General features: G+C 59.2%; 2 protein-coding genes across 10 annotated transcripts in view; one reads left to right on the forward strand and one right to left on the reverse strand.

Annotated features, from left to right (window-relative positions):
- CAMSAP1 (calmodulin regulated spectrin associated protein 1) overlaps positions 1-5,577 on the forward strand; it is a 58,833-nt gene extending 53,256 nt beyond the window's left edge. The window contains exons 17-19 of the mRNA XM_019641960.1: positions 256-374; positions 817-935; positions 3,739-5,577. Coding sequence (XP_019497505.1) covers positions 256-374; positions 817-935; positions 3,739-4,041 — 541 coding nt within the window. The 3' untranslated portion in view covers positions 4,042-5,577. The remainder of the gene's footprint in view (positions 1-255; positions 375-816; positions 936-3,738) is intronic.
- Positions 5,578-10,838: 5,261 nt separating this feature from the next.
- KCNT1 (potassium sodium-activated channel subfamily T member 1) overlaps positions 10,839-22,701 on the reverse strand; it is a 55,604-nt gene continuing 43,741 nt past the window's right edge. For 5 of the 9 annotated variants that reach the window (XM_019640287.1, XM_019640331.1, XM_019640294.1 and 2 more), the window contains 9 exons: positions 22,561-22,672; positions 18,834-18,935; positions 18,310-18,393; positions 18,071-18,199; positions 17,775-17,795; positions 16,736-17,060; positions 15,218-15,280; positions 12,023-12,107; positions 10,839-11,867 (listed from right to left, as the gene is read on the reverse strand). In XM_019640287.1, the coding sequence (XP_019495832.1) occupies positions 11,747-11,867; positions 12,023-12,107; positions 15,218-15,280; positions 16,736-17,060; positions 17,775-17,795; positions 18,071-18,199; positions 18,310-18,393; positions 18,834-18,935; positions 22,561-22,672 (1,042 nt within the window). In that variant the 3' untranslated portion in view covers positions 10,839-11,746. Of the gene's footprint in view, positions 11,868-12,022; positions 12,108-15,217; positions 15,281-16,735; positions 17,061-17,774; positions 17,796-18,070; positions 18,200-18,309; positions 18,936-22,560; positions 22,673-22,701 lie in introns of those variants that run through there. The other 4 variants (XM_019640301.1, XM_019640311.1, XM_019640283.1 and 1 more) reach the window with 2 other exon arrangements.

The following is a 22,701-nucleotide window of genomic DNA, read 5'->3' on the forward strand; positions in this document are numbered from 1 at the left end:
GCTTTCATCACGCGAGTGCCTGAAGTGCTGGATTTTTGTATTTAGCCCTGTTTATAATTGCGTTCGTATAATTGTGTTCGCGGGTAGCAGAGCAGCGTGTGCTCATCTGCCATCGTGGAGTCCTGTCACTGCTGATGGTCCTTGCACTAGGGTGCAGGTTAGCCTAGTTCAGGCTGAAATTCCACAAGCCATGTCCAGTTGTGGGTGAGATGTGTGCTGTGACCACCCTGTCCATCGTGTGTCCCTTTCTTTCAGCAGAGTTGAGTCACTGGAAGCCTTGCCCATATTAAGCCGCAACGCCAGCAGGAGCACAGACAGAGACTGGGACACGGCGTCCGCAGCATCCTCCCTTGCCTCGGTGGCTGAGTACACAGGTGACAACCTCACTCTCCGTCGCGGTCACGGCTCTCATCTGTGTCTGTGTGGGGTGGGCACTGCTTGGCTCTGCAGCTGCCTTGGTGGCGGGTGACGCATCTTGATGTGTGCACAGCCCCATGGCTGGGGAGCGCGTCCTGGGCACTTTGGAATCTTAGACATTAAAAGTGATTAATTCCTGGTTTTGTTTTGCCTTCCTTATAGCCAAGAAACTGAAATTGGAAAAGGGATAGTTTAATAACTTTAGTCTTTCCTTAATTTATTTAAAATTTGTAACTCAGAATTCTTTCAAATAGGTTTGAAGTGGTTCTTCCCCTTTCAAACCATCGTAAACATCCCGAAGCAGCCTGTGCATCGCTTGGTTGTGAGAAATTGTTGGTTTTCTTTTGTGTGTATGTGCCTTGAATATTGACCTTGCAAATCTTGGCCTGGTTTTCATAGGTCCCAAGCTGTTTAAGGAACCCAGCAGCAAATCAAACAAACCAATCATTCATAATGCTATATCCCATTGCTGTCTGGCTGGAAAAGTGAACGAACCTCACAAGAACTCAATATTAGAGGCAAGTATCAAGTTTTACAACTGTTTTTATGTAGAATACAAGTGTTTATACACTAGGGTTCTTTGTGAAAGAAAACTCCCTCGGTGAGCACACCGGGGCCTCATCTCTTGGTGGCAGTTTTCATGCGTGTAAGAACATGTGCCCGGGTCTGAGGGGGCTGCACGGCATTGCTGGGGCTGGAGGAAGGGCAGGAGTTGGTTAGACGGATGACACTGGACGGAGCCGGGAGCCTGGGGCAGGCCCTGCAGTGAGAAGCCCTCTTGATTCAGGGTGAGGGGGCCCAAGAGGGCGCCAAAAGGGTGGGGAAAGGAAAATGGGTGACATTTTGGTCAAAGTGGAAGAAACCAGTCGACTTAGTTTGGTAACTGAGGGCAGTGTGGTTTCGGGTGGAGAGGTGGGAGGGGGACAGGACTTCCTGTGTCATGTCGTGTCGGTGGAGGCAGGAGTGGGTGGGGGCAGTGCTAGGGGTGTTGGGGATCAGCGGACAAATGGAAGCTCAGGGGTGAAGTGCTGGCCGTTTCTGCTCTGGTGACTGCCACGTCCCTGAGGGCAGCGCTGCTCACATCGGCAAGAACACTGTCAGGCCCTGGGCGTTTGTAGAGAGATCCGGAAGGCAGTTGGAAGTAGAGGGTCAAGGTCAGGACTTGCCTGCCCTTAAGCTGACTAAAGGTCAGTCTCGGGTGAGCGACAGGTTTCCTACTGTGCAGGAGGCAGGGACTCCTCTTTGTCTAGTGTCGTCATGCTGGTCTTGGTGGGAATGGGTTGGGAGCAGACCTAAGGCCTGGTCGGGAGCTGGCGTGCTGGGATGTGGGCTGGCCCTGGTAGAGAGGTCACAGGCCAGACAGGAAGGGTTTCCAGCTTGGGCCATGGTCCATTGCTCAGCTCTGACGTCATAGCCTGAAAACTACTACAGACCACGCATGGGGAAACAGGCGTGGCGTGGTCCCCATAACACTGCTGACAGAGTGGGGTGGCCGCCTTTGGACAAGGGCCCTTGTGAGCTGCAGGGTCATTGCTGGTCAGGGTGGCTCTTACTAGAAAGTCATGTTGGAGCAGAACCCTGGAGGAGGGAGGGCCGTGCAGGTTCGAGGGCTCAAGGCGGCTCAAGCTCCTGGGAACCCAGGGGCTGCAGGGGCAGCTGGGGTCAGAGACCGTGGGCAGCTCCAGCTCTGCTCTGAGTCAGACGGCAAGCACAGCTGTGGGCAGAGGGGTCTGATCTGACCCGCCTCTGGAGCGACAATGGATGTGAGGAGAGTGAGGGTGGAAGTGGGCGACAAGAGGTAAGGAATGGCCGAGGCGGATGGGGCGGTGCGGGGGAGGGCCTGGCGTCTGGTGTGCTGCTATTCGCATCTAGTTCTGGTCACGTCTAATCATAGTTTTTATGTAGTTGAAATGGGTGTTATGTACATACATAGCTTTGCATTCTGTGTCCTCCACTTAATCTTTTAAAATATATATTTGATTATTTAAAGTAACAAACCCATTATATGCTGACAAAAACAATACACATTTGTGAAAAATAACTATTTCTAAAACAAAAATAGTGAGAAGAGTGGCGTCGTTTTATAGTTTTACACATCTTTCTGATCCCCAGCCTTGTAGCAGTCAGCTGGGTCCTTCCCGCTTCCTCGTCCAGTCTGTTACGAGACCACCTGTCTTGGAGCCTCTGGGAAGCTCCCTGAACGCTGAGAGGGCCGTGAAGAGGCAGGTGGCATCTGGGCTTTGACCCCGGGGACCCCTGAGTGAGTCTCAGCAGCCCTGGACGAGGCTTTGAGAACTGCTGGGATAGAGAGTTAAACAGGTGTTCTCAAGCATGAAGTGGAAGCGTTTTTAAAAATTATCACCACAAAAAATTCAGAGTTCAGAAGGCGAGACGGCAGGCACTGCCCACAGGCGTGCTGGCTTCAGGTTCCTTTTGGGGGCACACCCCTTACTCCCGTGCCCTAAAATCCCCCCTTTAGGGGTGCACAACTCGGGCTGAGTGTGTTCACAGCATAGCCATTGCCACTGTCAAATCCTAGCACATTCCACCACCCAAAACAAGCCCTGTACCGATTACCAGTCCCCACACTTCCGCTCCAGCCCCGGGCTCCAGGAATTTGCTGCCCGTCTCTGGACCGGTCTCCCCTGGACATGTCACATGAGTGGGCCTGCTCTGTGCATCATGTTTTCGAGTCAAATCCATGTAGCACGTGCCACAGTGTTCGTGCCTCTTTATGGTTGAAGAAGGTACACTGTGTGGATGGAGCATGTTTTCGTTCATCCGCTGATGCGCGTTGGTGTGGTTGCCACTTTGTGGCCACTGTGAACAGCGCTGCTGTGGACATTCCTGCGTGGTTCACTCTCGAGGAGTTGCTGAGTGCATGGTAACTGACGTGGCAGCTGTGCCATCTCCCACTCCCCCCTGCAGTGCGAGGCCACCAGTCTCTACAGCCTCACCAGTGTCACTGTCTATCTGTCTGATCATCGCCGTCCTAGCTGGTGTGAGCTGGCCTCACTGGTTGGATTTGCATTTCCCTGATGGCTAGTGATGGTGAGCATCTCCTCATGTGATTGGCCACCTAATGTGAAAAGCACTGTTTTCCTTACGTACCTGCTTCTTAGGTAACAGAAACCTCGGTGGCGTCCGGTTCTCTGCTGAGTGGATGAGTGTAGTGTCAGGAAGGAAGGAAGGAAGCTGTCGCTGGTGTATCAGTGAGCTTCCTGGGGGCTCGCAGCTGTCGGCCTGTGGAACACTGCAGGTGGGGGGCTGTGGGAGCCCCTCTGAAGCCCTCCTGTCTCTTCCTTTACTCCCTTGATACAGGAGCTGGAGAAGTGTGACGCCAACCACTTTATCATCCTGTTCCGTGACGCTGGCTGCCAGTTCAGGGCGCTTTACTGCTACTATCCCGACACGGAGGAAATCTACAAACTAACTGGCACGGGGCCCAAGAGCATCACCAAGAAAATGATCGACAAACTGTACAAATACAGCTCGGACCGGAAACAGTTCAACCTGATCCCGGCCAAAACCATGTCTGTCAGTGTGGATGCGCTCACGATTCACAGTCACCTCTGGCAGCCCAAGCGGCCCACAGTGCCAAAGAAGACGCAGACCCGGAAGTGAGGCGCGTGGGCCTGCAGTGTGCACTCCCAGGCCTCACAGACAGGCTTCCCCCCGCAGAAGAGACCCCAGCTCCCAGCGCACAGGGACACCGGGGACCGTGAGAACCGAGGGCCAAGCGCCGAGTGCCGTGCGCAGTGTGGCCTTGGGGCTCCCGGGCCAGGGGTGTGTGTAGCCAGACTCCTTTTACTTGAAGTTCTTCAGCAGAATCGGAAGTGACATACTTTGCTTTATGGCCTCTCACCTCACCCCCTTTGCACATGACCCAGCCCCTCACGTTGGCGGCTGTGGCCTCGTGAGGTTATAGGACTGAGACGGGCTCTCCGGTCAGGGTGCTGGAATGTCTTCAGGAAAGAAATTCGTATTGGGGAACCTTTTCCATTTGGGAAATTGTATATTTATTGATTGATTGTGTCTACTGCCAACGTTTATATCCCGCTCTGAGGTTTCTGAAAACACTTCGTGTTCTTTGCTGCTCAGAAAAAGTTTACTGAAAACACCAGTCCCCTAGAAGCACTGAAATCTGCAGTTGTCTGCTAGAATAATGTGTACAGCACGGCGATGGTCCTTCCTGGCACGTTCATGAGGATGGCAAATGGTACCCTCAGCTGGCGTTTGCTAACTGAAGATAAGCAAGGTTGCACGTTGCAGCCCTCGCTTGTTAAGTCGGGGGAGTGCTCTAATGATTTGTTCACTTTAATAAAGACAGATTTTGGTGAAGTAGAATATTTTTCACTCTGAGCATGTTTCTCTTAAAGGTGATGCACGTGAGCTGACAGTTCTAGCGTTTTTATTGTCGCGATTCCTGCTTCCGGCACAGCAGCACGGCCTGGAGGAGCGTGCGGTCCTCGGTCCACACGGGTCACTTTGTTTTGCTGGCAACTTAAACCGTCATTTGCAGTTTTCTTGGAGCTCCGAGTAAGTGGGATGGCCTCGGGCTCCCTCCTGGGCCCAGCGATCTGCACGCTTCTCCAGAGCAGACATTGGGAGGGTATGGAGGGGGGGCGGTCCAGCCACCTGGGTGCATGGCCTGACCCTCCTCCAACCCTCACGTGGCGCTGCAGCTCTGCTGACACCTGCTTGACAACCAGCAGCTCCGACTGCCGGAAGATTCTGGAGTCACTCGTGTTAGTTTTGCACATATTTTCTTGGGAGTGTTACTTGAATCTATCTCGAACTGCAGAAAAAAATGAAAGCTCGGTAAGAGAGGAAGGCAGACAAGTACAACTGTCCCATAATTTTAGATAGATGAGGAGGGAGGAAACATGGTGTGAAACATAGAAACACTAGACTGAATCGTAGGTCTTGCCTCGTGTCCTCCGAGCAGAGTTTGTTGCAATTGTGTATATACGTGTCAGCCAGGGCTCTGCCCTGGACATGCGCGGTGGAAGGTGGTGTGGTTCTGACGTCCCAGTGAGCTCTCCTTACCATGCTGTTCACGTGTGCTTTGTTTCTCACTGTATGTTTGATATTATATGGTATTTATTTTAAGAAAGCACTCAACTGTAATAAAGTAATTAACTAATTGCTTTTTGCTAAGCACGTGTGTGTGAGGTTGTCATGGCTCAATTTGTTGGTCAGCGTCCCCAGCTTTTTGCTTTAGAGGAGTTTCACGTTGTTTTTAGTTAATTTACTAGGAAATCATCTTGTTTTGTCTTCTGGAGCAGTGAGGCTTCCCAGCCTCTTCCTCTAGGAAGCCAAAGTGGGTGACAACTTCCCTGTCAGCAGTCCTGCTGAAGTAAGTGCGGCCCGGTAGGGGTTTTTTTGTTTTTGTTTTTTTTAAAGATTTTAATTGGGGAATTGGGGGAAGGGGAGCAGACAAGTTGCTGTCGTTTTGTTCTTCAGTCTAGTTGTGGAGGACGTTGCTTCACTGGCCCAAGTTGGCACCATCATTGCGCTCTTCCCGGGCGAGGCAGATCAGTCGCCGGCTTCTGGACGGCCGCTCACAGCGGCTGCTGGCCACTCACGCTGGCTGCTGGCTACACACGGTAGCCCATGGCAACCCACTGCAGCAGGGGCTGCAGCCTACGCCGTCGCCGGCGACTCACAGCAGCCCAGCTCCAGGTTGAGCTGTTGTTCAGCATCTTAGCTGTAGAGGGCAGTGTCACTGGCCCTCATATGTGGGATCCGAACTGGGGCTCTCTGGCGTCCCAAGCCAGCTCTTAACCAACGCGCCACTTGGTGGGCCCGGCCCGGTAGTTTTTAAAGAGGATTCAGGGGTGCTTCTGACACAGTGCTGGAAAATTGCATTCCTGCCGGACTCCTGGATTAGTCAACATACGGAGCATCCTGAAATTGCTCGTCAGCACGTGACCGTTCCTCCATACACCAGCAAGCACTGACACGGCAGCTGCCACTTCCCATGTCCCAAGTCTCTAGGCTGATGCTTGCTGGACTGGCTGACAGACATGTCCCAGTCCTTTGTGTGTCGAGTGGCACAGTGATCTTTCCCATTTCTTATGAAAAGTTCTGGTCACGGGCTTCACTTCTGTGGTGGAGATTTCAGTCCTTTCTGGCTCCAATGTGGTCCCGCCATTGTTTTTCAGTTTGTAGAACTGAGCTGTAAAGACCTGAAATCTTTGTGTCGTGTTGCAAGTGTCTTACGAGGGCACAGTCGTACGTCCTTGACCGCCTCTCCGAATTCTGACCATTACTGAAGACAAGCTGCCCTTGTCTACCCATATATAGAACTTAACTTTGTGAAGAAAGTGTTTGTTTGATGAGGTTTATGTGAGTCCCTGCCGATGATGTAGAATTCTGGGAGCCCCAGAGGGTTGATGTCTCGGATAAGTGAGAGTTGAGTGAGCCCCATTGTTTTGCAAGTACATGTCTGCAGGTGCATGTCTCTCACCCACACACACGTGTGCATGAGTGCAGACAGGGACATGTGTGTGCACGCACACGCCAAAGGCGACTGCCCTCACCAGTGTCCCTGACTCGAAGTCGTCCGCATGTTCCTGCAGAGCAGCCTCTTGTCAGGTCTTGAGACTCAAGCTTTACTCTTCACTCAGGCAAAGCTAAAAAGTGGAGTAATTCTAAAACTACTTCAAGGTCAGACTTTTTTTTCCTTGAAACTTGTAGTTATTGCGGGGGGCGGAGGGGGAGGTACCTAAAGTAAAATTTTCTTGTTAAAATTAACTTGGATAGCCTTTTATAATTGATACTGATTTTTTTTTATAAAGATTTTATTGGGGAAGGGAACGGTATTGGGGAGCATTGTGTTTTTCCAGGACCCACCAGCTCCAAGTCAAGTTGTCCTTCAATCTTAGTTGTGGAGGGCGCAGCTCAGCTCCAAGTCCAGTAGCCACTTTCAGTCTTGTTGCGGGGCAGCGCAGCCCGCCATCCCATGCAGGAGTTGAACCAGCAACCTTGTACAGCTGAGCCATCTGGCCACTCATTGGCAGCTCAGCGGCAACGCAGCTCGGGCGCAGCTCACTGGCCCATGTGGGAATCGAACTGGTGACCCTGTTGATCAGAGCTCGCGCTCTTAACCAACTGAGCCACCCGGTTGGCCCGATACTGATTTATTTTGTGAGACAGGGTTTGACTTTTCAGAAGTGGGAGTGAGATGCTCTAAGTGGCCCTTTGAGGTACATTTCCCAGCCGTTTCCCTCAGTTGTGCAGTGAGAGACTGGCTGTGTGTCAGCATCACTGTCACGGCTGAGTCCTCCAGCATCATCTGGGAAGCAGGTGTCCAGGGTTGCATCTCAGGCCAGGCTTTTTCTCAGAGGAGCCCAGGGAGAGCCTGCTGTGGTCTGACCCCGCCAAGGGCTGCGTCCTGGACAGCACCGTGGGGGCCCCTGCAGGGGCTGTCGGCTGCTCTCTCACGGTCCCTACTCACAGTAATTGATAAAACTTGAAGGCCCAGATGTGACATTGTTTGCGATCTCAGGGTGGAACTTGCCTTGGGCTCCTTGGCCTTCCTCCTCTCCGGGTGTCATTAAAACCAGGTTTCCCGTAAAAGGCGTCTAGGCCAGGAGTAGTGTGAAGGTCAGAAGGCAACAGATGGTGACCCTGGTGTCACTTCTCTGGGCCTGTTTTTCATATGGTGATGGCATCTGTCATTGGAGACTAAGGTGCCTTCACCCTGGACGCAGCCTAACTTTCAGGGGTTCCTTGCACGGTGACCCTGGTCTGAGCGTACAGCCAGCCTTTGTGGGGATGACGGCTGGGACCTGAGCATGTCTGTCCTGTGTTGGGGTCGCCTAACTCAGGATCTACACACACGTGGCCTGTTTGTCCTGGGGTGGGAGCAGCATCACATCCTAACTGAGGGCCCTTCCCTGAAGGATGGTCTGTCTCAGAGTTCCTGCTGCCTCTGCATCTTCCGGGGGGAGCCGAGGCCAGGCCCTGGGTGCTGCCCAGGAAGAGACGGTCCTGGCCATGAGCAGGTGGGGCCTCGAGGCTAGTCCCCAGTGGAGGCAGGGCTGCCAGGAAGGGCCTCTCCCCAGGGAGAGCAAGGTACCCCCAAGCCTGGTCCATGCCTCCCAGTCCACTGGACCTCCCTGATCCTGTAGTGCCACGCTGGGGGCCAGGAGGTCCCCCTCTGTAGGAGGACCGCAGAGTGTGAGGCCAGCCAGTGTGGCCCAGGAGGCTGTGCAAGCCACCCCCTCCAGGCAAGTGCCCCTGTGGGGCGCTATGGGCATGGATGGCCACCTTCAAGGCCCCCATGCTCTTGGCCAGGCCCAGAGCTACCTGTCCAGACCTGATAGTGCCCTTCCCAGCTCATCACTCTGCACCCAGGGCGGAAGATACCAGCAACACTGAGCTCATGCAGAGATAGTCTCAGGCCAGAGGCCCCATTCGGGGGTATTCCTGAGTCCCCCAAGCTCCTGTTGACCTCACTGGGGATGAAGGTGGCTCTGGCCAGCTGGCTGTCCCTGGGTCCTGGGATGCCAGGATGTGCTGCCCCAGCCCCAGTCCTCAGAGGCCCCAGGCAAATGGGCTGAGGTCCTGGTCTCGGAGCCACTCACACCTGCTGCCCTGGACCTCAGCCCTCAGCGTGCTGTCCAATCTGCATGACTGTTGGACCCCACCCGGCCCTCAAGAACCGTTAGCTTGCCTGTTTCAAAAGGAAACGCCATGATTCCTATGACAGAGCATGTGCAGCTTATAAGACCCCTGATGTGAACTTGAGCCCCAAAAGGTAAAGGCACCTTTGAGACCATCGGGTGTGCACCAGCATAAAAGTGAGGTCCAAGAATGGAGGGGTGCCTGCCTCGGACGTTCTGTGGAGACCAAATGAAAGCCTTGCTGTGGACTCACAGGCCATCTGGACGCATCCACGTGTGGGGTGAGGCGTGACAGGCCACTTGTTCTTCCCACCCGGGCTGGGGCTGCACTTAGTACTTGGTGTGAGCGCTTTGAGTGAGCGCTTGGCGCGGACACTCGGTTTGGGACATGCGTAGGTGGCTTGGCCTCCACCCTGCTGCTGCCTGTCGTGCTCACGGCCTTTTGTCCCCCTCTTCCTCTTTTCTGCCTTCTCTGGTTTTAATCAGCTTTTCGTATCATTCCACATCCTTTCCTCTCCCAGCATCTCAATTGTACTTGGAGATTTTGGTTGGTGGCCCTCAAGTTTGCGGTACACATTCAGACCCGGCTACGTCGACGCCACGTCACCAAGTCCCCACCCCTGGCCCATGGACTTTTCGGTCATTCATGTCGCTTGTGCATAAGTGAGAATCACCCAGCATGGTGTTCATTAGTTTGAGCAAACAGTTTTCTATTAGATTAGAAATGAAGAAAATAAAAGGTTTCTCACTAATTTTGTGTTTGAAAACTAATACCACAAAACATTGGGCAACACCTTCTCTTGGCCACTCAGGACAGTGGCAGCTCCTTCAGCCTTTGTGGGGACCTGTCTTCACTTGGCATGTGGTGTGAGGGTGCTGTGTCCGGCTGGAGGGGAACCACACCCCACCACCCGTCCTGTCAACCCTGAACTCAAGTCAGGTGGCTTCCCAGGACGCCATCTTCCCAGTTCAGGCTTCAGGGCGCTACAGCCCCTCCCACATAGAACCCCTGGTCCAGGAGGCAGGCAGGGTCCTCTCCCTCAGCTCTCCCAGCAGGTGCCCCCCTTCCCACAGGGAGCTGGGGTGTGGGTGCCAGGAGAGGTGGCAGGGGTCCTACTGGTGATGTCGCCAGAGGGGACACTCGCTGGTGGGACCCTGGAAGCCACCACCAACACACCACAGGGATGGGCCCTGGTCCTGAGAGGCCACCTAGTCCACACTGATGGCCCATCACTCCATCACAGGCTCTGGGGCTTCCCCACCCCAATCAGCAGCCCCTTCCTGACCACACGAGGGTCCCTGGGTTACACCCCTCCCTTAGGGCTGGCTGCTCTGTCACCCGGTGCTGCATTGGTCCCTGCCCTTCCAGCCTTCTTAGGTACTCTGAGCAAGAATCCTGGGCACCTGCTGCTGGCCGGGCACACCCACACCCTCTGCCCCCTAAGGACCCCCACAGCACAAGTGCACGACTGCAGGCAGATCCTGGGGTCTTTGTGACCACCCCAGGGGCTCACCCAGGCTTTGGAGCTGAGCAGGGAGGCCCCCGCCTTCCCCCAGCCAGGCTTCCCAGCTGCCAAGACCCAGCTGCCACCCCCTTCCCTACAAAGCAGGCCTTGCCTCCTGCTCTGGGTGGCCCCAGGCCAATTTCGGCATTTCCTGGGTGCAGGGGCTTCCCTGCAGGGGCGGGGTGGGGGATGGTCACAGCACATGATCATTGAAACTGGGCAGCTGGGAGGGGAGGCCGAGGCCTGGGCATGAAGCCGCCCAGGGGATGTCTCACAACCGTCCTCAAGCTTGCAGAAAGCATCCATTTAATAGAAGGGTCCAGCATGGCCCGAGCACGACTCGTCACAGTCACGAAGGAACCAGGGTGGCCCCTCATGGATGCCTGCCACCCAGTCCCTCCCTCACTGAGAAAAGCTGCTTCCCACGACGTGGCCAGCAGCCCAGTGGCTGAATTGTGCTTCAGAACAGCGGTTAAAAGGGCGTCGAGCAGGCAACAGGATAGCACCGCCCATGCCCCGTGCCCACAAACGCTGTGGCGAGGGAAGTTCCGTTAAAAATAGAGGAGAATGGCTTCTTTCTCGTTTCCCTCAGTCAGTGGCTGCCGGAACACCGGTGTCTCAGCAGGCCCACCTCCCCCGTCACGTGCTCTCCAGAGCCCACCCAGCCTTGGGCTCCTGGCTAAGCCGCGAGGCCTCTGTCGCTTTGATTTCCCTCCGGGAGGGGCTCCCCTGGTTCTCCCACCAGCAGGGCGGCGCCTCTGCTTGACTGCTCCAGGCCCCGACAGTCGTGTGCCCAGGACCAGCTGGGACCCGCAGAGCGGAGAACACGAGAGCATGGCGCAGCCCCGTGGAATAAACGTGTGTGTGTGGCCCTGAAAACACAGCTCCCATGTGGGTGAGTGTGCCCGTGCCCAAGGGGCAGCGTCCAGCCCCCATCCCATCCGAGCTCCTCAGCAGGCCCAGGCGGAGCTGCGGAACATTTGTGCAGAGACCTTGTGTTGATCTGTAAAAACAGGTTAAAAAAGGCTTCCCCGCCTGCAGTCTCACCCCTGCCCCACGTGAGGTCTCCCTTCGGTCAAGTTTCGGGAGCAGCTTTGGGCCGGGCGGGCCAGGCCAGCGTGGCAGACCAGGTCCCTGCACACCCATGCATCACGCTGCGTGCCGACGCGCAGGGCTCCATGCAGGGCTGGCTCAGAGCTGCGTCTCGTCGCGGGTCTCGGGGTTGCTCGAGGCCAACTTGTTGCTGCAGCTGCTCTTGCGACTCTGGGAGCTGCTGGCCACGTGGGCCAGGGGATCAGAGCGGACGAGGTACCTGCAGTGGGCGGGAGGGACCCTGGGTGCCAATGCCGCCCTCCACTCAGGGCGGCCCGCGGGAGGCCAGGGCTGGACACCCAGCATGGGGGCACAGTGTCTACCAGAGTGGTGACCAGAGTGGGTGTCTGCACTGCTTGGGGACACAGTACTTACACGATGTCGTTGGGCTCCAGCCTCGTGTCGGGCGGGGGGTTGATGAGGACGTAGGAGAGGGTATTCTGGTGGTCATTCATCTCGTCTGCAAAGGAGACGGCCCGGCCAGTGGTCACCACTCAGGCCTGCCCACCTCCGCTCTGCCCAGCTGCAGAATCTTCCCAGCCTTTCTGGCCATCCTGCCCGAACCCCTCAACCTGGCAACTCAGCCAGGACTGGTCAGCCACGAGGGCCAGTGGGCACTGGCTCCAGCCCTCACCCCAGGCACCTTGCTCAGCCCGAGCAGCCAGCATCTCACAGACATGGCAGCCATGAACAGAGGCTCTGAGCACACCTGCACACACCTACCACCTGCATAAGCCCGTGGACACCTGCACACACCTGCATACAGCCACACACACAGCTGCACACACCTACCACCTGCATACAGCTGTGCACCACGGCACACACCCCTAACTCAGCCCTCAGGCTTGTCCCCCGCCCCAGTGCCCTGCATCCCTGGTCCACGATGGTTAGTAATGAGAACGGGTTCTGCTGTCACCTCACAGGCATCCCCCTGGCCAAATCCAGGGTCAGGGTTGGCCACCATCGTGGCAGTGGCCCCAAGTACACTGGCAGGGAAATGGATGGCTCGTGGCCTCAGTTTACCCATCTGTGATGTGAAAAGGCACCTTTTGGCTTTCCAAAAGGGTCCAGCCCTGGACGGCCTCTGCCCCCAGCTCTCCCACTTCTTCTGTGCAGCGCCCCCTCCTGGCAGGAGTGCACAGGCCGGGGCCACTGACAAAGGGACAGAATTTTCTCCAAAGCTGGGAAACGAGCTCTCAGGGCTGGATCTGATCCCACGGCGACCAGAGTCCCCCAAGGCAGGTCACGCATAACGCGCTTCCATGGAGGCAGGCAGAGGTGCAGGCGGGGGCACCGGCGGGGACAGGGACTGACAGACATGCGAAGGCCCTTGGGTGGTCACCTGGTGTCAGCCTCCGTATCCACGTCCGGGAACGGGGCAGCCTGACCACCCTGCCCCTCCGTGGGCTGTGCCCAATCAATCGAGGGCCACAGCTGTCTTTGCTCTGTTCCCCAAACCCTCAGCCAGGGCCCTTGGTGGGAGCTGCTAGCCACCATGCAGGTGGCTCGTGCTGGAGGCTGTGTGGGGAGGGGACCCTCCCAGCCGGCATGCATTTCCAGGGGGGCAGCATGGAGGACCGGGTGCCTGGAGCGTGCAGCAGCGGATGACGCAGGCAGGACAGGGAGGGAGCTCTTGGGGGTCCCGCACCACGGCCAGCTGGCCATGCTGACTCACGCACAGTCGGGACAGTAAAAGGGAGAGGCTGTGGCCCTGGAAGGGCCACGAGTTGGTTTCTCCCCCGCGGGCACGGAGCACCCATCTGTGTGCAGGGCACTGGTGCCCGGGTGACAGCCGGGAGCCCGTCTTCACTCGCCGGGCCCTCCCCACGCGGCCTGGCCCCACCCCCCTGGGGTGGATGGACCACAGGCTTAATGAAAGAAAGCAGCAGAGCCCGTGGCTGGGCCTAGCTTTGTACTTGGGGCGCTGAGCTGAGAGATGGGTGGGAACGTGGGGCCCCAGCTGCAGTGCCAGGGTGGGTGTGGTCAGTCATAACACTGACCATGGTTTCCCCAGGACGGGGCAGCTTCACCATGACCGATGTGCTCAGGTGGGGCCTGGGGTGCGGGCGGGCTCTGGCCGCGGCTCTCCTGGCAAGTGACCAAGGGGGGTGCCACCTCACCTGCACCCCCACCCCTGCACTCCCGACCCTGCATTCCAGGCCTCCATGGGCCCCCTCCTCCCTGGCCCCACGGACCTGCATGCCCACTCTCTCCGCTTGCACCTCCGTTTCCTCCTCTATGACGTGGGAGAAATGGTAGCACCTCCCTCAGAGGGTGGATGTGAGGAAGGGGTTGGGGCTAGCGGTGCAGCTGTGGGCTCTGGGGGTGCCTCGGGAGCACACCTTCCCCAGGGGGGACCGCCCTGCAGCCCTGGCTAATGGGGCCACCTCCCTCCAAGATCACGCCTCTTCAGTTTTACATCCTGGCCCTTGACATCAGCATATGGTGGAGGGCTCAGCAGACACCACCCCGTGAGGCCTGATCACTGCAGAGGGGGCCACCTCCACCGGGTGCCTCAGCAGGGAGCAAGGTGCAGCCAGGCGCAGGGAGGGGGCGACACTGCCACCGTTCATGGAAGCCGCCAGGCTGACGAGTGCTGGCTTGGCAGGTCTTCCAGGAACACGGTAGCGGGTTTCAGGTAGGGAAAAGCACAGACCCTGGGGGATGCCTGTGCCAGCCTCCCAGTCCCTGGGCTGTGGGCCACAGAGGTGTCCCTCCCTGGGCCTGCCTGACGGCTCCCTCTGAGCTAATGCCTCTCTGGGCCCGGAGAGCTCCAGGTCATCCCTGGGGGCAGGGGCTGCCCCGGGGGGCCCAGGCATGCGGGCTCTGACCTCCACTGGGGCCCCGAGCGGCCTCCCGGGAAGGGAGGGGTCTCGGCAGCGAGGCCTGTGGCTGGGACTCTGCTCTGACCTCTGCAGGGATCTTTGGGGCAGGTCTGGGGGCTGTGGGGTGCATTTTTTGGAAGAAATGGGGGGCCCAGACCAGACGTGGGGTGTCAATGGGCTTTGTCTCAACTGAAGGGGGAAATCTCCCTCTTGAAGCCCCAGCTGCGGTTTGGATGGCAGCTGTCCATCTGGCTCGGGTGGCCCATGAAGGCTGAGGGCAGAGCAGACCCCACTCCCAGGCCTCACCACGCTCTACCACAGGGTGGGGGGCCCCTGACTTGGGAACATCCATCTGGATGCTTCCCAAGGGGGAGCTGGGAGGGTCGGGGTCCTTGGGTGTCCCTTAGCCGCAGGGTGGCCCACCTGTGAGATCAGCGCAGACTGATGCAGGGCTTACCATCTTAGACAACGAACGGGAGAGGACGCGCGGGGTGACCCCGGAGCTGCACAGTGACAGTCCGGGGACCAGCACAAACCACGCGCCTTCCAGTCAGTGCTGGAGGAGAGAGCACCGAGGTTCCTGCAGTGGGGCGCCTGGGAGCATCGAGACCCTGCCTGCAGGGTCCCTCTCATCTGCTGTCCTGTCTGCCTGTCTGACTGGGGCAGGGCGGGCACCAGGCTGCCCGGCAGTGGAGGGTGGGCATGCCCCCTTAGGCAGCAGCCGTGTCTGCCAGAGCAGAATTACCTTGCAAATATCCCAGGTTTACCCGATTCATGACATCACTGGCTGTTAAATTTGCTACATCCTCTACAGAACACACAGGAAGAGGGACAGACAGAAACAGAGAGAGAGAGACAGGTCAGCAAGCAGTGCGGCGGCCGGCACAGCAGGGCGGGGCTGTCAGCTGCACCAGGACCGCGGGGGCCAGTGCCGGCTACCTGGGAAGCGAGTCAGCCCCTGAATGGAAGCCCGTTCCTTTCTGCCAAGCTCTGGGGGGTTGGCGGGGGTCGCGAGGCCAAAGGGCTTGAGCAGGTGCCAGTTCTGGGAGACGGTGGGCTGGAGTCTCTACCTGCCTACACTTGTGTGGGGCCCCGAACCCCAGACACCCCACTCGGAGCCTCAGCATCAGTGCTCCCCAAAAAGGAGGTGATGGCACCCACCCAGGCCGGGACACCGCAGGGGGAAAAGGTAAATCATGGGGCTGGGACATAATGGGTCTGGTACGGCTCTCGTGGGTCACCTATCCCTGAAACCCTGACCTCTGAGTCGCCCAGGCCCAGGTCTGCACGGCCAATGGATGGCCTGGACCGAGTGACCCCCCGGGCAGCTCCCAGGTGAGCCCTGAGCCATCTGATCCTACTTGGAAAGGGAATTAAGGGCCCCTGACCCAGGAGACAGAGACGGCAAGAAGCAGGGTGGGGACAAAGCCAGGCCTGAGCGACGGGCAGAGGCCCCGAGTGGAACCCAGTGCAGGCCAGAGCCTTGACCTGGCCCAGGGTGTGGACACGGCCAGGCAGCAGCGGGGAGCTCAGGCCCCCTTCGGCCCCGTCAACAGAGGCCGTGTCTCCAGAGTGAGGGAGGGGATGAACTCCTGAGCCAGCCAAGCCACCCAGGCCTGTTCTTGGTCAAGTTCACAAACCTCCCCAAAACAAGCTACAGCCAGAAGGGGCTACCTGCATCTGCTGATGAAGGTGAACGTCACCCCAAAGCAGCAGAAATGGGGTGGCTGTACCATAGGAATGACAGTGGGGTTCCACGAGGCCAACAGCGGAGTGTCGTGGTGCCATTCGCCCAGCTGCCCCGACACCTCCCCAAGCTCTGGCTACTGGGAGGGCCAGCGTGGGGGTCTCCCTGCTACGTACATACGTCCCTGATCTCCACAAGGGCACAGTGGGCGGGCCTGAGGTCCAGCAAGACTGGTGGGAGGTGGCCAATCTGTCCCCAAAACCTGTGTCTTGGGCTTTCAGGGGGCCCAGCCTGGCCCGCCACACCCCACAGCCCCCTCCAGGGGCACTGCATGCGGACTCAGCCAGCTCCAGCCCCGTTTTCACAGACGGGGAAACGCCCCAGAGTGGTGGGGATGAGCTCTTCCTTAGGGGGCTCAGCGCCAGTCTGGGAGGAGCCCACGCCCTCCCCACACCAGAGGGCTCTGCCCGGCCACTTGCCAGTGCCTCTGGGAGGCGCCTGGCTGTCAGGATCACCTGCTGTGGCCCATCCCATCCGTGTTGGGCCCTGCGGCCCGGCCACGCTGCTGGTCCTTACCGTAGCCGGTGGTGGGCAGCCCCAGGTGTTTCATGCGGTTCTTAACCAGCTCAGAGAGCTCCTGCCGCTCGGAGCGCCGGTATAAGCTGATCCGCTGCTGGCTGATGCACTCGGCGGCCGCCTTCCCCACCGGCTTGGGGGCCTTGCGGCTCAGCCTGCGCGCCCACTGCAGACTCTTGCGTCGAAGCAGCGGGTGCTCCACTGGGTCGCTGCCAGTCGAGTGCCGGCCGTGGGTGCTGCCGCCACCAGCTGCTGCCCGCGCATTCCAGGACCCCTTTACTTCCCGCGTGTCCTCGCAGTCCTCCATGCTCACCGAGATCTGGGACTGGCCGAGGCAGGAGGGGGTGAGGGCCGGGCTGGGGATGGGAGGAGGCTGGGCCCCTGGACTGGTGCACTCCTTCTCCATCTGGGGAGGGGCGCCAGGCCAAAACCTCCCCCCTGACTGCAGGCCTGTCACAGTCTACTGGGTGGGCAAGGAAGGCTCCCTCACATCTGCGGGCCCTGTTTCCGAGGGTTCCTCCTGGGCCCTATGTCCTGATTTGGCCACGGAGGGGCACCTCCTCCTGCGCCTTGGTCTCCCCATTTGGAGGGACAGGAGAAAGCAGAGGCTGGGACGCCGTGGACTGGGAGACGCCAGGGCCTGGGCACGGCTCAGTGGGCGCATGGGGCTCTGGGGTGATGTGAGGACCCCATCCAGGCGGCACCTTGCGGGGGGCCCGGGGGCGTGGAGGTTGGGTCAGACTGGTGCGGCGGGGGATACCCGCCATGATGGGGCCAAGGCACGACATGCAGATGGCCGTGTGGCTGGGGGAGCTCGGACTCCCCACCAGGGGCCGCAGCTTCCCCATCTGTATGGGAGGATGGTGCCATGAGCCCTCTCTGAGCAGCTCCGTGGCCAGCACATCCCGGGACTCGATCCCTGACGCTGGTGCTGCCTGGAACCCAGGGCCCCGCGCCCTCCCAGGCCTGGGCTGGGTCCGGGCTCAGGCAGGACTCTGCACAACGACACCTCGACGTAAAGCTGGAAGGGGCCGCTCACCTGGGCTCTGAGGTCGTGGGACTGCAAAGGAAACCAGGAGCAGCCTGGGTACCTGGGCTGCCTGAGCCCCTCATGGGCATCAGCAGGGCAGGCCCCCCACTGTGGTTCGGGGGAGGCACAGGGGCCCCACCACGCTCAAGTCTCCCCTGCCCCACCGGTCACAGCCGCCCAACCACCGGACCCCAGAAGGACCTGACAGCAAAGGCCCAGATCCCCAAAACTACCAATGGAGACGGCCCACATCGCATGGAGAAAAGAGGGGCTGCCCAGCTCTGCAGCCCCGCCCACCCACGAACCTCCGAGGTGGAGAAGACGTGGCACTCGGTCCTGTAGATGCCGATGGGGATCTCCGCACTGGAGGAGCACAGCTTCTGGAAGAGGCGGCCGTAGGTGCTGATCCACAGGTCGTCCTCCGTGATCTTCATCTGGAACGTGCAGGCACCCTGAGCTGGGCCAGCCTCGGCCGGGCAGTACCCAGCACCCTGGTGCCCATCCAGGGCCGGGTGGCCCAGCCCAGCCAGGCCTCGTCACTCACGGCACAGAGGTACCCGGAGCCCGGCGTGGTGTCCAGTCCCAGCAGCAGCCTGGTGATGGAGATCATGTAGTCCTTCACGAAGGACTGGCCGGGAGGAAGGCCACAGTGAGGCAGGGCGCCCACCAAAGGCACGCCCACCAGGCTCCCCGAGCCTCCCGCGCACGAAGCCACCTGCTTGCCAGTCCCCGAGCACCGCTTAACGAGCAGACAGCTGGGAAGACTTCCCTGGCCTTGGCCAAGTGTGTCATGTCAAGAGAGACCAGAAACAAAGGCTGGCGGGAGCCGAGTCCCTGGCAGTGACTTCTGGGAGGAGGAGGGCTGAGGACACTTAGAGGTGACCCCTGCTGTGCCAGGGAAGGGGTGGGACCCAGAGCCACCCAGTGTTGGCTGGGCTCCCGGGGTCCCAGGGAAGGTCACTCAGTGGGAGGCCCGTCACTCAGAACCGGGACCCTCAGCAGGAGCCGGAGAGAATGGCCGGGGCTCCCAGCGGGCACCGCGGGCCCCCACCCTGCTGCCCAGCTGACCTGATAAAGCAGCGTGTCCAACATGCTGATGCTAAAGACGCGGCCGGCGGCAAACGGCAGGCGGAACATGAACGCCAGGTTGGAGCCATTCTCCCGTTCCCTCTGCAGGAAAAGGGGGCTCAGACAGGCCGGTGCTCACGGCCACCATGGAGCACACGTGGATAGGATGTGCACGTGTGCGCGTGTAAGTGTATGAGATACATGGGTGCACGTACTGGCAGACAGCTGACCACAGGCCTGAAGCAGCACCTGGCTCTGTCCCCACCGGACACGCTCGGGAGTAAGGATTCGGGGCCCCGATGAGCGGGAGCCCAGGGCATGTGGGACCCGGGCAGCCACACAGGGCCCGCTTGGCTTACTGCTTGCTGTTGCCACCCCAATTCTTAATAATCTAGGTGACATCATCCCAGAAGCTGTGTTTCATTAAGTGAAGGCTGAGCACACGGCAGGGAGTGTGGGCGTGAGCAGAGCCCAGAGAACCGTGTGCGGCTGTTTGCACCCAGCATTCCATGAGCACAGAAGTGGGAGACCCATGGCATGTGTCCTGGGACAAATCACTGAGGAATCACAAGTTCGTTCTCTCACATCTAGAAGTCCAGAGGCCCAACAGGCTTCCTGGGGCTGCAGTCCAGGAGTCACGAGGCCCACACCCGCTGGCGGCCCGAGCTGACAGTCGTCTCCGTCACCACTTCCAGTTTCTAGAAGCCGACCATTTCCTTGGCTCAGGGCCCTTCCTGCATCTTTACCGTTCCCATAGGAACCCAGTGACTTTGCTGGGCCCGACGGGGGACCCAGGATTGTCTCCCATCTCAGGGTCCTTAACACAACCCCAGCTGCAAAGTCCCTTTTGTCACACACCACGTTCCATATAGGTCTTGGCAATTAGGACAAGGACATCTTTGGGGACATTATCCCCACCGCACAAGGCACGTCCTTGACCGAGGAGCAGGCTGTGACAGCCCTGAGGCTGTGCCACCCACTGTAACCAGGACTCGCTTCAAACTCAAGAAGATGAGAAATAGATGCCAGGAGCCGCCCGCTGCTCCCTGACTCTCGCTGCTCCCTGCAAAGGACATGACGCTTTCCTTCCGGTCCCTCCATACTCAGCAGGGAGTCCAGGGTGTCACTGGCAGATGTGGGGGGGGGGGCTGACAGTAAGTCTGGGGCATGTGTCACTGTTTCCTCCAGCAAGAACGAGATGCGTGTGACCGAGGAATACGAGAACCAAATGACTGTGCGGATTCCTCAGCGAAACGCGTGGCATTAGAACTGGCACAGCACGTGATGAGGGTGAAAGATGGACTTCCCGAAGTTGCTAAGATGTGCTCTGTCCTTACTAAGAATGGCGCTGACGGACGAGAAGGCCCACGCCAGGCCCAGAGGTGTGAAGGCCGTCAGAACTCTTCCCACCTTTTGGACAAGGCCACGTTTCCATGCTGCAGATTCCAAGGCAGGCCTGGGGGGACCCGAGAGCTGTGACCAGAGCATCAGGATACAAACGACAGCGAGATGCAAGAACATGCAGGGAATGAGCCCTTCTTGTGACTCTGGGGCCCAGAAACCTCATGCAGAGCGAGAAGTAGGACGGGACTGGACGTGACGGGCAGCCGCGGTCAGCACAGAGTGTCAGAACAATGAGGCCACGGGAGCCCTGGGTGCTGGGACGGGAGGGGGACGGGGACAGTGGGCCCTCACGCTCACGTCTGGCTTTTGGAGACCTTCCTGAGCACGACCTCCGGGGAGCCGCCTCTAGTCTGCGACCCCGATCTCTCAGCAAGGCACGTTTACCTGAATGCCAGAAACTGGCAGTGCTGCTGCCATTTCTACGGTTAAACCTGCCCAGGGAACCTGGCTCCCCTGCCTCTCCCCCGTCCTCCTGCAGCGTCCTCTCGGCCTGGGAAGCCGCTGTGACCTGCGTAGCTTTTGGTTTCCTTTCTTCTTCACACGTGAAGTAGAACACACGTTTATAACAAACATGCACACTTTTAACAAAGGGCCACGCTTTAAAGAAATGTTCCCAGCTGCTCCTGTGGGAAGCCATCACCATTCGTTGGGCATCTGTCTGAAGCGTCGGGAGCTGGGACATGCCTAGGGTGGCAGAGACCCTCAGGGGACCCCAGGCCACGTCTGGCCAGGGTGCGAGAAGATGAGGGCTCCAGCGGCCGCCTACGGGCCGGGTACTCGCCAGCAGTGGCGTGTCGTCAACTCTGACCATCTCTCGAGAGTGGGTGGCATCCTGTGGTTCTGCTGGCCTCTCTCTCCTCAGCCCCCAGCCCCAGGGCCTCTGTCCCATGGGGACCTCAGAGGAGCCGAGCCAAGACTGCTTCCTGAGGCCGCCTCTGCGGTCATGCAAGCTGACGGCCTGCTACCTGTCCAGGCAGAAACGGGGACTGGAGCACGTGTGCCGTGTGTGCCGAGCTGACGCACTGCCGGCCCAGCCCCTGGAACAGGTGGGCGCAAGGCCTGCAATGAGCTCGGTCTGCTTGAGGGACACGCGAGGGAGGATCTTGCAGGACATCAGCCTGGAAGCCGATTCCACACCGGTCACCATCGTGCTCAGGTCAGACTGGACCTTTCAGATCCTGAGACTCCGCCCAGATCCGGAAGCGGCCCAGCACGTGGACACAGAATCCGACTTCCCACAGTTCCAGTTTGCAGCGCATGGTGGCCCCGGGGAGCTGCGGGGCGGCCCTGGGTGTCGGGGGGTGCTGGACCTGAGCAGTGGCTGCCTCCAGGCAGGGGCTCCTCTGTCTGCTCTGTGGGCCTGGGGGCCGCCCTCCCAGCTTCCGGCCACCCCTCTGGCAGCCGCAGAGCTCCAGGGTCCTCTGGGCATCCTGGTAGTGGCTGGGCGGGACCCATTTCCATGGTCCACCGTGGTGCAGGGCAGATGACACTCCAGTGCAGGTGCTGATGGCCAGGCCCAGCTCTAGGGCCACCCCTGTGTGGCCCAGGGTCAGCCATGCAGGTGGCGGGCCACTCCCTGATGAGGACTTTAGCTCGGGCTGGGGAGTGTGGGCTCACAGGGAATGGTGGCTGCTTCTGACCGCGGTGGCTGGCTGTGGCCCTCTGGCAACCCGCCTGCTCCCTGGTCTCAGCCTGGCAACCTGAGCGCTGCCCTCACCTCAACACCCAGCCGTGCCCCTTGCCGTGGAAGGCGGTGCTGCCACTGGCCTGGGCAGGTGCCTAGGGTGTGCCAGGGTGACACCAAGGCTGGAGCCTGTGTCCCTGGTGGCCGGTCTCCCTGTCCCTGGCTGGTGCTTGTGGCCTTGGTGGCCTGACCGCATGGCCCTGGTGGGTCCCCGTGCCCCTGGACTCACAGCGCACCTCAGCTGTGCCCTCACGGAGCCCTGCTCTGCTGTGTGACCTGAGGCAAGTGCCCCCCTCTGATCCCAGTCCCTTGTCTGTACTGGCAGTGACCACATGCACCTGCTGCACAGTAAACAGAATGGACACATTTCAGGGTCGGATGCCAGGGCTGATCAAAAGAAAGCGGTCATGGTGTCACCTGTGTTAGTGTCACTGACCCGACAGGCGCCCAGGCCTGTACCTGGCTTGAGGGAGCGATGTCAGCTCCCAGCCACAGCCCCCAAGGCTGGAGCTACACAGTCAAGAGCCTCACAGGGGAGCTGAGCCCCACCTCTGAAGCTCTTGTGGGATGAGGGCAGTGCCAGGCCTCCCGTGGGCCCTCACCCACCCCCTCCAGGCTTCAGCAGATGGAGGGGCTCACCTTTTCCAGTTTGGAGAGAGCCAGCGAGTAGCTGTCCTTGGCACGGAACTGCATGAAGCGCATGTTGGAAGGGTGGGTGAGCTCCGTGGTGATGCTGAGACTGGGGAAGAGCCTGCGGGGGCGGGGCAGTCACGGGGGCGG

This window comes from Hipposideros armiger, unplaced genomic scaffold (assembly GCF_001890085.2).
Source record: "Hipposideros armiger isolate ML-2016 unplaced genomic scaffold, ASM189008v1 scaffold_3, whole genome shotgun sequence".
Taxonomy (NCBI): Eukaryota; Metazoa; Chordata; class Mammalia; order Chiroptera; family Hipposideridae; genus Hipposideros; species Hipposideros armiger.